Source organism: Linepithema humile, chromosome 6 (assembly GCF_040581485.1).
Source record: "Linepithema humile isolate Giens D197 chromosome 6, Lhum_UNIL_v1.0, whole genome shotgun sequence".
Lineage (NCBI taxonomy): Eukaryota > Metazoa > Arthropoda > Insecta > Hymenoptera > Formicidae > Linepithema > Linepithema humile.
In genome coordinates, this window is record NC_090133.1 from 27,927,417 (window position 1) to 27,942,383 (window position 14,967).

A 14,967-nucleotide genomic window follows, 5' to 3' on the forward strand; every position below is an offset into this window, starting at 1 on the left:
GTCCAAGGATTATTAGCACATTTATCAGAGCTGTGAACACAATTAGTTAGCAATGTGTTTGCGATCTCGTAGAGCTTTTCGTTCACACATCGGACCTCAATGTATTCCGGCATCGAGAAGGCATCAATCTGAGCGATGCGTCCAAATAGCCGCATTAGCTTGTGCATTAGGTGCACAACCGCAAGCGACCCGAACTCACCCTTCGGTCTTTGAACCACAATAATGTCGATGACAGTCAGCCGGCCAGCTATGCGCGGTATCCGATCGCGATCATTTCGTCCAATTGCTTGTGTACATCCTAGATAAGCACGTCGATAACACTCTGCGCCTCCATTGCGGTCTGCAATCCTCACGACGAATGCATCTCGAGAGCGATCGAAATGCCTTATCGATCGTGCCGTAGTTCTTGTCTCTTTTAATATAAGACGCGATTAATATGTGTGATCAATAATTGATGAAAGTTTGCGTAATTAAAATTTAACTAAGGCTTTTTTAAGTCAAATAAGGACTTTTTGAGTATAAAAATGTCTTTCACACGGCGTATTAAATTAGTATACTTTTTTTTATTTTGTACCCGATCTCTAGATATTTTTATGCGCGCAAATAGAAATGGAACAATTTATGTTTCGAAAAGTTGTATAAGTAAATTGTCATTGTTTTTATAATTTTAGTATGATTATTTTATTGTCTAAGAAACATTTGTATTTTTGCTCCAAAAGTATCATTTCATTAATCGCTTTAATGATAAGACATGAAGCACGAATTGAATATAATACGATCGCACATCACATGCAGAGCGTTTTAGTCGATGTTACACGATAACTAAATAATGAAATAAATGTGGTGTAAACATAATTATGACGAGACATCATATATGTACATAAAATACAATATACGATATAAATAAACGCGGCGACGTGCGATAATGCAGGAAATGATACGGCTAATCTGTTTCTGATTAAACCATCCATAATATAACGCGCAATTGTCACCTGCAAATGTCAGCTAATAGGCACGGCGGATAATATATCGCATCGTAGGTGCCTCTCCTGCACCAATGATAGACCACTGTGCTATCCACAGATCGATTGGGAATTCCTTGTAAACGCAGAATACTACATGTTGTCTAATCGCAACTGACAGTGTCTTGATTTCATCTTCAGCTACGCAAGTAAAGCAGTAAATTGCAGAAATTTGCAAAAATTAAAATACACATTTTCTAATGGAGGAAAAAGTTTGAAAAAATTTCGATTAGACGCGTGCAAAACAGTCCTGTTTATTTGAATCGTTTAGTTAATAATTGTGTGAGAGTGTTATTAATACTAAAAATAAAATCTATCGTGTGTTTCTTCTTCGAAAACACAATGCAATATATTAGTAGTATCGTGATATTAATGTTGTCACGATGCACTCTTTTAAGTCTTAATTGATTGAAAGTGTTACATAGCACAGATAGATACATTTTTTACAAAAACATATTGATATAACGAGGGGAAATTGAACATGTACAAGCGACATCGATAAAAGAGCAATATACATACATCAACGAAATGTATATATTTTTATATGGGACTGCGAATGTTGCGAATAAAATTGTTTGCTTGGTCGTGTTATAACGGTTTGTAGGCAAAACTAATGGGAGATTTAATTGCCTCGGCGCATAGCTTTGTTTTTACTAGCATGAACGTTAACTATCGTTTTCATCAAAGAATAGAATTTTAATGAAGAAATGCTGCAGGCATTTAGTTCAAATATTGTGGCTAATTTTAATTTTTTTGTATAAATGATTGAAAACAATTTAGAGATTGAATGTATTTGATTTACTAAAGTAATAAGAATAAATTTGAAATATATTCGCTCATATCGATTATCTCGCAATTTATATATTCTCATTCGCATAGCTATATCCGTTTATATATTTCTTGAATAAATTTCTCGTATCACAGAAAGCAATTAATCTACAAGATTAAATTCTCTGCAATAGTGCGAAAGAAATCACGCGACATAATTTTATGATGAATTAATTTTCGCGAAATAGTCACGTAATCATTGGACAGCCATTTTATTATACCAAATGTAAAAAGCGGCACGTTTCACGGTGAATTCAGCGCAAAATCCTGGCGACGAGTAAAAGTTAAAAATATCTTATTCTCCTCCCTCGGATGAGACGTGCGTTCTCTTTCTCTCTTTCTCGGCGTGTCTCCGCTGCAGTTACAGTTCTTATTACACCGTCGTAATTCTATTTGCAGGGCGGTACGAAAAATAGAGCGTTCAAGCAACAAAACACATGAGTCTCGCGCACAGTTCAGAGATGACACGTGCTTCAATTAGCGGAATAACGCCAGCCCGCAGCGGAATATACTGTTCAGAGAGCTTTTGACACAAGTCCTGTGTCATCCGAAATAATTTATCGCGCGCACTGATGACATATCTTGAATACGAAACGGCATGACGTATCGTTTAAATAACGCCAAACGTAGCGTACGCGTTAATTTTCGTATCGCTTCCGTAAATAACTCACTGAACTATTTACAAATTCGCAAAAGCAAATCAAATATTTTTTTACAGCCAATTATTATGTTGTTTGAGCATTACCGCGCACGGCGTATAATCGTAAAACTACTTTTCGATACAAAAAATATATTTTTACAGAAAGTGAGTAATAGATGTAATGTGTAGAAATTAGCTGAGACGATTCTAACAATTTATAAGCGTTGTATAATTCTCGACGTGTTCAGCTAATGCTCGTATGACATGTGTATAACTTTGCGAGAGGGGTCTTGATTTTGGAAATTATTTCTACAAACGATACTTATATAACATTTTAGATACATTGTCTTGCGTGAGTCTGTTATTTAAAAAAAAAAAAAAAAAAAAAAAACACAGAGTAGTTATCCGTTTTTGTTACGTTTTTTTTACACTAAAAATTGAGCGCTATTTTAAAATTAACAATTTCCGAGGAACAACTGAGAAGACGAGAAATACTCTGGGTAACAGCCGGTCCACGATAAGGCAATTTAAATTACCTGTCATCTATTCGGTCCTCCTGCTTATCAGTTCTGACAGCTGTCGGGGGCATCGTATCGGCATGATTATCGTGTCACGGTACGAGAGAGTGGCACATTTAATTTCATGTACCTGAAATCGACCGCATACCCTTTTCCATAATATCCGCGTATACGTGTACATTATTGGATCATCTCATGGCCATTTGACTAATTGATGTGCTTATGAACGTATTGAAGGATATTCAAGAGGTTTCCTTGAAAGCAACCCTTTGAAAATCTATTCACAGATCAATTATTTTGCAGTGACGATATCAAAAAAAGAAACATATATTAAATAAAATAAATGATTTTTACACACATACGATCAATATTCGAATTGATGTAGCGTCGATTTCATTACTTTTCAAACATACTATGGTTTTTTTTTCAACATTGACGATAGATAAATGTAATAAATCTTCCAAACTGTGCAATTACTAAATGCAGATCTCGGAACATCTCTATTCAGCATTGCCTAACGGACTAAAGTATTATGGAACGCGATCGAGAGAAATATATGTTATAACCTAAAATACTAAAAGTATTTGCAAAAGATACAGAGCTTCCAGGAGAAAAATATACATCTCCAGCGACTATTTCCCTGTAGTAATAAAATTGAGAAGTCAAGCGAACGCGGGCAAAAGCCCCGGGTTATTGAACTTGTTTCTGCCGGCGTAAAGCCGCCATGTACGAGGAATGGAAATTTATAAAATTCTCACGAAATTATTATTTACTTATAAGCGTTCAAAAATTTGCGATACAATCCCTCTCTGCCACTCGGCGAATATCATTATTCCGCTAAACTCCCGATTGTAGCGGGAGATGTTTTAAGCGGCGAAACTTGGCATGAAAATTGTACAGGGAGAACCATGGGATGCGACGATCTCGTTCTCGAAATCACTCGGACTATTCGGGCACTGTTGAAAGTAACGAATAAATTTCCGAATAAATTTGCATACCAAGCCGTGTCGTCGTGCGAAAGTTATAACTTAATCCCAATTTTCAGTGAATCTCGGCAAATGTTTTGGGAAAGATCCTGGGCAAAGCTGTGTCGAAAAGGAAAGAGAAAAGGAGAAAAAAAGTGAAGCGGAAGGTCGGTAGGACATTATCGTAGAAGATGCACATTTTAAAATTTATGATGGTTATTAATATTTCTCCGGGATCCTTTTTACGCGACCGCCGAAATTAGACTTCAGTTAAGTTCACTGAACGAATTATTACAGCGCAAATTATTAATTGATCGACATCATCAGAAAACGATCACATCGTTTCCCATTTAATCGTGAATTTAATTTACATATAAAATAATAATTTTTTTTAAACGAAAGATTACCTCCATGTCGTTATTTAAATTACCGCTCGCTGCTTCTATTATTATTTGCGCCATGTGCGCAGTACCTATTTAAATATTTCAACAAGATATTAAATCGCTCATTATTATTATGATGGTACTTAATCATCTCCCGCTTCTCGGCACTAATACATTTATTTTGCTTTATGACAACGCATAATGTTCATTCATAATTCACAAATTCTAAAGCCACATATGCACGAAATGTGAGTCATAGATAATCTGCAGGTTTTTGCTGTTTATTTCAAAGGATGAAATATTTCCTTTCATCCTTTCGGTTTTGCAGAAAATACCGTTGAATTCGATATACTTAAATGTGCATGTTTTCCAACAATTTTAATTAGAATTATCGTTCAGCGTGCGTATATCAATTCGCTAATCATCGCGCGTTTCGCTCGAAAGCGTTAACCGAAAGCATTGCAAATCATTTTTCATTTTTACAATATAAATTGCAAAATAATTTAATAATTCGAAGAATTGCAGTGATTTGCCTATGAAAAAGAGCGTACGAAAATAAAGAGAAGGCGTTTGATTAATTGAAAATGCTGGAATGAAACGAACGGAACGAAATGGCGATGGCCATGCAAACGCATTCTTGCGAAAGTAATACACGAAATTGATATCGCACCAGAGAAGACTTTTTTAATTAAGCGGCAGAAATAGTTTGCGCTTTGAAAGACTTTCGACGCCGCTCATTCCAATGTTATCGATGAGCTTACGACGGTGGAAATAAAGAAATCGGGGAAAGTAAACGGATTGCAGGACTTAATAGCTCGTGAAAGATTTTCTTGTGCGAAAAGGACTCGAAACCGAATGAAATACTATTTCCCAGAGATCGTAAATCACATAACGTACAATAAAATACGGGGTATCGTTACCGGAAGATTTATATGACAGAATCCGATGTACTGAAAATCTTTTATCTTTTATCATTTTTTTTTTATTATGCCATTATTTTGTTTGTTTTATTCGATTGAAGAAATTAGAATTGTCGTTTATTAATTGAAATAAAATGTCTATATTTGAATACATTGGACCTATAATTTTTGCTTTAAATGCTTTATATTTCTACAACAAAATTTGTTCGATATAAATTCAAATATTTTTCAAATTGTTCATTGGATTTCTTTGGTTTCTAATAACATAATTTTTTAAATGCTGCCCATAATTACTGGAACTAACACTTTTTACACGGTTTAATTCTTCTCATTTCTTCATCAAGTAGTCATCAACACCCCGAAATTGTCGGAACGGACGTTCTTAATGAAGGGTTGTTGGCTTGTAAGAAGGGCGTGTCTAAAATCGAAGAGGGCTCTTTTTAATATTACTTAATCGCATTTACGCCGAACATCTTCCGTCAAAGGCTCGAATATTCACGGCAAAGTGCTTCAAAGTCCCCTTGAGAGACTAATGTAATAAACGGATGGACAAGCGGTCGATCAGCCTCTCTTGATTGGATATTGATCAGCTGTTCACGAGAAAGCTTACTTACTCAGAAAAAAATATTCAGTAGCTCAATGTTTTGTTAACTTTTACGATTAGCTATTTATTAGAAGTAGAAGTTTCAACAAAAACAAATATTAATTTTAATTAATTAATATTAATGCAAATATTAATATTAATCATTAGAAGCAAATATTAATATTAATTATTAGAAGTAAATATTAATATTAATTATTAGAAGCTTTATTTTTTACTCGGCATCTCATTTTCTCAATATTTAATTGGTCTGAAGACATTAAAATAATCAAATAATGTTACGAAGGAGCAGAGAAATTAATTTAACAAATTAGGAAATACTCTTAAAAATTATTATCTTAGGTGCTAATTTAAATCATCAAGCGTCATTTCATTAATTTGTCTATTCAAGATCGACAAAGTGTTACATCTCCAAAATTCTCGTTTATCCCTGTTCCGTTCTCTCATTCAGTGTTCCCTCGGGCTACGTTATTGACGATGCCGCACTAAATTATTTATTTAATTGGGCATTAAAGCACGACATAGCAATTATAAGGAACGATGAGACTCTATATTTCCTTTCAAGAACGGTATGTTTTAATTAAAGATGATGAGAGAGGAAGCGAAAAATATGATACTTGCCCGTTATCTGCTGACTCAATAAAGACGCGGCTCTATTCCGTACAGGGGGTGGGAAGGGGGATGAATTGTGCCTTTACACACAGAGGCATCAGAACACAAAAGGCGCCGGAAACGATAATACAATTTGAAACGTCTGAAGAAAGATACGTGAAATAATACACATTTGTAACGTTATCTTGCCTTGAAGTAACCACAAATTGTAATCTATAAAATCATGAATACGACAGTACAATTTAATATAAATTTCTAATTTTTCGTATGTGCCTCCAATTTTGTATTCTTTTCTTTTTTCAGGTGAATGGACAGGACGTTTCGAACTCTAGTCACGAAGATGCCGTGCGTTGTTTCCAATCGGCTCAGGAGCCAATTATTGTTGAAGTTCTTCGACGCCAACCTGGCGGGCAACAACAAATTTGTCACACGCCTCTGAAGGAGCACGAGAAAATCGCATGTCCGGACAAGAGCGAGGAAACGACGAACGAGAAGGTTCCAGCGATAGACGATCAAATATCCAGCGACGATGTTAAAAAGGACACGACATGTCTTTTGGTGTCGACCGCGGTTCAAACTGACTGGGCTGGTCTCATAGAGGAGGAGTTGCTTCCGATTCCTCTCGTTGAGGAACAAGCGAACGACAGCTTCGAAGACTTTCTTACTCATGACATTGATTTTGAGGTACGTCACTCTCGAGTTGAAGTTTTAATATTGTAGAAATATTGTGAGAGAATGCAATTTAATAATTTATTTGCCACATTAATTATCTCGTTTGTCTTGTTGCGACAATAAGTGTATATTATCGATTTAGAGGTATTTGAAGATGGTTTTTAAAAATATCATTATTAAAATATTATTTCATTTTTTTGTAACTACTTGTTAAGCGGCAATAATGCCGTCACGTTAATATTGTTAGCAAGAGAGACTGTGTAAACATGAATATATTTAGTTTCACTCAACATTGTTTACCATGGCGAACAATAATACAGTTACGAAATACTGTAGGAGGTGACGTTGCGGAAAAGCGGAAGTGCGGAGAAGCTCGGGCTGACAGTGTGTTATAGCTCCGGTTCCGGCAGCGAGGACGCCGACACAGAAATTTATATCTCGGAAATAGTTCCTGAAAGTCTTGCAGCTCGAGACGGGCGATTGCGAGAAGGAGATCAAATTCTGCGGGTAAAGTAAAAAAATTTTATTGTTTTCCATTTTCCTTTAAGTATGTATATATTTCGAAGATAAAAATATATCGGATATACTTATTAGTTGTACAATAACTAGGTTTAAGGGAAGGTTTAAAAAAAATCAGTTAGTGTTTCTTTAAAATAATATACCACTTAACTACCTTTGTCGTAAAAAACTTTTGAGATAATATACTCTCTTGAGATTAGCCCTTCTCTTTTTACGACCGAAGGAACGAACCTTTCCCTCCTCATGCAAAATGTAAACTTGTTCTTGCAATATTGTTTCCATTTTTTTACTTTACTGATTAAGATTAGTAATTGCGTGTACAAAATTTTACGAGTCTTCCTGCATTCATAAAAAGGGTTTAACTCTCTCAAAAATTAAAAAAAATAAATAAAATCTCACTTGTCCATCTTTTTTCAAATTTAAAATCAAAGAACATACTCTTGCCATAAGAAAATTTTGAAAAATAGGCTTGCTCTCCTCTTTTTCCCCTAGAAAAATCCCCAAGGAAGGTCGACGGAACTGGAAAATATTTTTTTTAACTCTAGAGGGTTAATTTATGGCGAAAGGTAGATACCATTTGTTTTTATCAATTTTAAATCAACTCGAATTCCCCCTGAGAAGGCACTCCTGAACATTCTACGCTATACAATAAATCTCACAGTAGCAACAATATATTTGTGTTGAATTTTTCGAAGATCACGTTGTTGGTCGAAATTTTTGCGTCAGAGATCTCCGCGTTTGCGAATTTCCTGTTAACGCCTCATTATCTGGCGCCGAGATTCCTCCCGAACTCTGTAAGTCCTCTAATCATATTCGGCAGATTATAATTATGGGCTGTGCGTTTTCTCTCTCGCCCGAATCGAAGAGAAAGCGGGTGAAATTCAGTGGATGAATATACGATGGATTCGTCGTCGTCCGATCTGTCTGTCTTCCTTTGACGATAAATTTCCACGAAGAATATTCCCATCTTCGGATGGTTCGTTATTCGATATCTTACCAGATATTACCCTAGGCTATTTAAGCGACTTCTAAAGATTCGCTTTAAAAAAAAACCGTGGAAGAAAAGAGAGTTCAAACACATCTTTTTGAATTGACAATAAGATTGTTAAGTTGCGTTTTATGTAGGCAAACGTAAATTAAAATTTTGTACCAAATAATTCACTACTCTATATTACGTTATTGTCAAAAAGATAAGCACTATTATGACACTCTTTAGTTTGAAAGCGCTAAAGAAATCCTTGTAATCATATGTCGCACAACATATACAAAAATATGTACATAGTAAATGTAATGTAATACTTTGTTCCGCGAGAAAATTACCTCGGATCATATTCATCTAATAATAAATGGATATTCATTCATGGCATTTAATATGTGCAAGAGAGTACGAAGGGGTTTTAACTTTCAATCGTTAATTTAAAAATTAATTACAAATTTATATTCATTAATTGCTATTCTTATTAATAGCGATATCCTGGAATGCTAATTGAAGGAAATACTGTTCGTCCAAGTTTTTTTTTTTTTTTTTTTTTTGCTAGGAAATACAAATTACACGAAAGCTATGTTTTTAGGGCCAAAAGATTTACTTTCCTATTTTTATTCTCGCCGCATTATTATTGCAAGTGTAAATTCTGGAGAATGAGAAATTTGCATTGACTCAACTCTACGAACGTGAGGGGCTTCTAAGCCGGATTTACATTCAGAATACGGCGTTTCATTATGCATGTACATTTCTCGCGAGAACAATGACTCATTTCAGAAATCAAGAAGCTGCTATTCATCAAAAGGAACCTTCGTTTCTCGTTCCAGGTCAATGGCAAGGATGTCGCGAACAAGGAGCAAACGGAGAATTTGTTCGCGGAGACGAAAAATGCGGTGACAATTCTCGTTAGCCGATGTGTATATCAAGTTCGTTTTCATCTTACGTATAATTGCAGTATTTAAATTTGACAAGCACAGCTAAATAAATGCACTTAAGAATGTATCATAATAAAAAAATACAATGGAAATATACAAGATTTGACAATGAAATTTACAAACTTATTTTTTTTCTTTCTTTTTGTACATTGATGTTTAGCTGTGGCTCCTCGTTGTTATTTATTACGATTTTAACAAACCAACTTATTTTTATTTTAGGACGACGAATACAGTGACAGGCGCATCTATCATCAAGTAAGTCGAGTTTTATAAAGTTTTGCAAAGTGCCCGTAGCTTGTGTGCCGCTATCTATCATGAATCTCGTGTCACTTTAGGATTCACCGCCGCTTTCGCCCGAGAATCTACCGGCATATCAGAATAGCATGATCGAGCAGCTGATCCGTCAGCAACAGCAGCAAACGGAGGAACATTCCGATGAGAGCGAGGTGACCAACTGCACTGTAAAACCGGCTCCACCCATACCTTCTCACACACAGCAGCAGCAGCAGCAGCAGCAGCAACAACAATCGGCAACCAACATCTTCTCCACGAATTCGTCATCCACATGTTCGTCGCAAAATTCGCAAAAGTCCGGCAAGAGCGCAATCTCGCCGGCGCATCACACGGAGGAGCGTAACAACGCGTCCAAGGAATGGATGCAGGATACCATCAAGGATTGCTCGAAGAGACTCGAGAGTGTTTCCTTACGCGGCCAGCAGTCCGCTCCGTCGGCGGCATCAGCGCCGCCGGTAAAGCTCGTCGAGGCGTACTCGAGCCACGTCTGGAGCGACACCGAACATATTTACGAGACGATACCGGAGTCAGACAGCGAGCCGATCTACTCGTCGCCGTATGAGCATCATCAATGGACGCAGCAATCGAATCACGCCGTCGCGCACGGCGACACGACGCAGAACCATCTGGCCGGCTGCGGCAGTCAGCAGAATCAGAAGTGGCAGTCCTCCTCGAAAAGCAACAGCTCTGGCGAGGAGAAGGACAGTTCGAGCGCGTACAACACCGGCGAGTCCTGCCATAGCAATCCTCTGACCCTGAAGCTTCATCAGGGCGAGAGGGATCATCACAAGAGCACCCTAGTGCTGTGCCCGCCGAAAACACCGCAGCAACATCAGCCGCCTAAGCTGAGCTGCAACTGTCCCGTGCCGAGTGCGATGTCCGCGATGACCAGGGCGAAGAATCAGAGTATAAGAAAAAGTTTGTCGTCGCACCATCACCGCGATCGCAACGAGCCGTCGATGAATGCCAACACGCTGCCAGCCGACACGATGTACACCAACGTGGCAAATCTGCAGCAGACGATGATGCTGCAGCAGCAGCTGTTCAAGCAGGCCCTCAATCGTAAGAACCTGACGACCGGCAGGGAGACGCTCACGGGCGGCGCAAGGAAGTCCAAGTCGCACAGCAACTTTCAAGCGCCGAATCTTACGCAGTACCAATTCGTCGGCAGCCAGCAGGTGTGCACGTCCGCGACGTTGTTGCCGCCGGAGGACAAGGGCGAGGTGCAGATGGAGTGGAAGGTGAAAAGGAGAGCGGATGGAACGAGGTATATTGCCAGGCGACCCGTCAGGAATCGAATATTGCGGAATCGAGCGATCAAGATATCCGAGGAGAGGGCCGGTCACACCACCGAGGACGACACTATATCGGAGATGAAAGTGAGTGTCCGAGTCAGAGCTCGATTGTATTAATATTAAGAGGAAATAAAATATTCTCCGCGTTTCTTATAAACGATTGTGCACGTTTAAAACACATAGCATGTGTTCATTATTGTACTTTTTCCAGGTTGGACGTTACTGGAGCAAGGAGGAGCGCAAGCGGCAATTGGAACGCGCGCGCGAGCGCAAACAGCGACAGCAGGAATTGCTGCTGCAACAGCAGCAGCAGCCCAATGATCTGCTGATATGCGAATACACGGAGGACAAAGTGTCGAAAAAACCGTTGAACATTGTAGAGCTTAGTCACAAAAAAATGGCGCGCAAAAAAACGACTCTGGACGATTTCACCACCGTTCAAGAAATGTTGGTTCACGGGAATAGAGTGGGAGCAAGCGGTCCTGGCACAGGTGGGAAACTGATGGGTCTATTGTCGGTTACTACAGTATAAACGAAAATTCATGTACCTTCAATCCGTCAAGTTTAATCTAAATACACAACTCGCATAAACATGCATTTCCCACGATTCTGCGAACAATACACAGGGTGGTCCACGGAACTCGAGTAGACCACCCCGTGTAGCACATATGGTGCGTGCTCGCGCGCAGAAAGAGAGAGAGGGGGGGAGGGAGGGAGGAGGAAGAGAGAGAACGGTCTGGGAAAAAGAGGTTGTATCCTTGCACAGGGGTGCCAGAACAGAAGAAGCGCCGGAGACATAAATACAAAAAATATAAACTAATTTAACACAAATGACAAAAAAAAGAAAAGACAAAACAGAAATAAATTATTTCAAAAATGATCGAAACGTTTGTACGTATTAACGGGTTGTTAATAATATAATTTAATAAATGAGCAGTGTCAACTAGCTCCGGCTCTAGTAGCTTAATTTATTTTCATTATATTGAATAATATACTAAAGAGCCAAAATCAATAATTCTGTTTTTATTAATTAAATTATTTCAGTCTTCTGCTGAATAGACGCGAGACAATTTAATCATGAGCTTTTGAGCCTTCGTGAAAAAAAGGGGGACAGAACGATATGCCAAACTGCAATAAATCAATTTAAATATATCGATATAAAAGTAAAATACGGAGAAACTCAAATACACATATGTGGAGTGTTTACATGCGCAATTAATTTTGTAAATATCTGCGATACGTGATAATAAATGTAGATCGTTTTACACACATATGACAAAAATATTCTACGGGTAGAAACCGTGATGATTATAGATTTGTAGATATGTATGATAAATAGTATATTAACACAAGGCCCGGCGCACATACATCAATATTCTTTTCCCTTTCGTACATCATGGTAGAAATTGCGGCGAGAAGCACTGTATATCCGGAGATCCATTGCCTTATCATCGATTTCAACTTACTTTATACATACTAGGACGCGTCTTCCCCATAAAAGCCTAATAGAATGGACCTTGTCAGTTCGTGAACGAAAGGGTAGCAAGTTAGCTGTATCTAGATACCACGACTCTATGTATATTCAGATACTGGAACGTTTACAAGTTAACATAGATCGATCGCCGCTTACGTTCGAACTGTTAGTTTATGTCCGAAATGTTAAAACTCGATGCTTTCTTCCTCATTTTGTTTCGAACTGTTCGAAATCTTTTGTCTGAATTCAAAATGCATCTTTAAAACAGCTAATTTTCTGTCTTCTTCATTGACCCGCAAACCTGAGTGCCACGACGCGTTCTATTGTAGTATGTATAGAGTTCAATGTTTTCAATTTGACTGTCAAATTTTTAATAGAAAAATAATGTTATTCACAGCGCTACCTGTTATGCCACGAGTGATGGCGCTACATTTTGACCATTCATAAATATCGACTGTTTACCGATTATACAGCGCGGACGCAGCTTTATGAATTTTTACACCATTTTTATATAAAACGAGAATAAACTAAATACACGAAACACGTAAAAGATACTCTTAAAAAAAATCTAGGATAGGATGTAAATTCTGTTTTAAGCCTGCGGCACAGAGGGTTTTTCGTGTTAGATCGCATGCAAGACGCCTTATTAACTAAACATGCTGCGCGATGCATGCTTCTGTGTTTGCTAACATCGATAAACACACAAAAAATTTTAGACTGTTGTAAAAATTAAGCACTACTTTTTTTAACTTAGTTATATATCGTATGTTGTGGATAAAGACACCGAAAAAATTTTTTATTCTTAGTTTAAATAATTTAATAAATTATAATTAAAAGATATTTTATATATTGCCAACATTACTCAAAGGAAATTTATTCGCTCAATGAGACTCCAAAAAACACATCCTCGCTTATTAGAATATTAATTTATTTAGAGAGAATATAATATAATATTCTATTCGCAACTAAAAATGACAAAAGCGAATAAAAGACATGAGTTTATAATAATAAATTCTGTTTTTTATAATAACAAAAATTATATCCTTTTAAAACATTTTATTTTGCAAGAATTGTCCTGTTTAGATGACTAAAAATAATTTTAATAAGCAATACTTACTATTCAGACACACAATTTTTAATTTCTTTAAATGAGTATCTTTTTTATGAAATCTTTAAAAACTTATTTCTCCAAAATGCGGAAAAAAATCACTTTTTATAAACGTGAACTACTGGCTGCACCAAAAATCAAATAATGTTTGAACAGGCAGCTTCGCACAGCTCTCCAGTATCTGACACTGTATCTATTTGTGTCTCCTTACTGGAAAGCAACCATATATATATTGTGAAGGAAAGAAATAACAGAGGGGTGTGTTAGCGGGCGAAGGGTATTCGCACCAGACGGAAGGGAGAGGAAGGGTACCTAACGCGCCATATTACTCTCCGCAGTACAGTTGTATCCAGAAATATATGAGCGAGTTATCGGAACGCATATCGTTTTCGACTGTACGGATTTGGATGAATCCGAGAGCGAATAATCGCGATTCTAAGTGCGTTTCTCTCTCAATATTCAGCTGTCAGTATCGAAAATCTATAGTTCACATCACGTATACTATAGGTTTTCGGCACTGTTAGCGAATTTTGACGGAGACGATCCAATGACGTCATTAATCGCTCCCGGATCGATCCAAATCCCTTCAGTCGAAAATGCTCTAATAGTAAAACAATTACACTATGGATTGCATCGACTGTACCGCGTTCTAAAATATATTACGCTTTACTTCACGGTTGTAATACGACGCAATCAATCAGGTTCGCTACCCCACCCTTCGTATAGTTTGCAACAACCCTCTCACCCCAACATGCCCTCCTGTTATTTCTCTCATCGTGGTATATACATATTTTTTTTAAATAGATGACTTTGTAATCCCTAGAGGATCCAATAAATTTATACATACATTTTTTTTAAGTACATAATATATAAAAGAAACAAAATATGAATAAGAAGTGTGAGCGTACACCATAAATTATGTACTTTTTGATGAGAATTTGCTGCAGCATGCATGTGATGCACATATAAAATGATGTTAGATGTTAGATACCAGTGTAGAAAATACGTTGTATAATTTAGATTACATATATAAACACACAAGCAATCGGGTGCACGAATATTGTCTTTTGTATGTAGATGCGACATGATTCTAAATATGTGTAATGTAAATAAAAACCCGAATAAAATGTACCATTAATATATATACAATGACAACAACAAATTAACATTTTGTAACAGCATTTATGACCCCGTAAGTA

The 14,967-nt window shown here is 37.2% G+C and overlaps 1 protein-coding gene across 1 annotated transcript in view; it reads left to right on the forward strand.

The window, feature by feature from the left end:
• Nucleotides 1-14,930, forward strand: part of Slip1 (SLo interacting protein 1) — a 51,826-nt gene extending 36,896 nt beyond the window's left edge. Inside the window, exons 2-7 of the mRNA XM_012365706.2 lie at nt 6,793-7,173; nt 7,498-7,668; nt 9,490-9,588; nt 9,817-9,852; nt 9,933-11,270; nt 11,398-14,930. Of these exons, the coding sequence (XP_012221129.1) occupies nt 6,793-7,173; nt 7,498-7,668; nt 9,490-9,588; nt 9,817-9,852; nt 9,933-11,270; nt 11,398-11,718 (2,346 nt within the window). The 3' untranslated portion in view covers nt 11,719-14,930. The remainder of the gene's footprint in view (nt 1-6,792; nt 7,174-7,497; nt 7,669-9,489; nt 9,589-9,816; nt 9,853-9,932; nt 11,271-11,397) is intronic.
• Nucleotides 14,931-14,967: the final 37 nt, after the last annotated feature.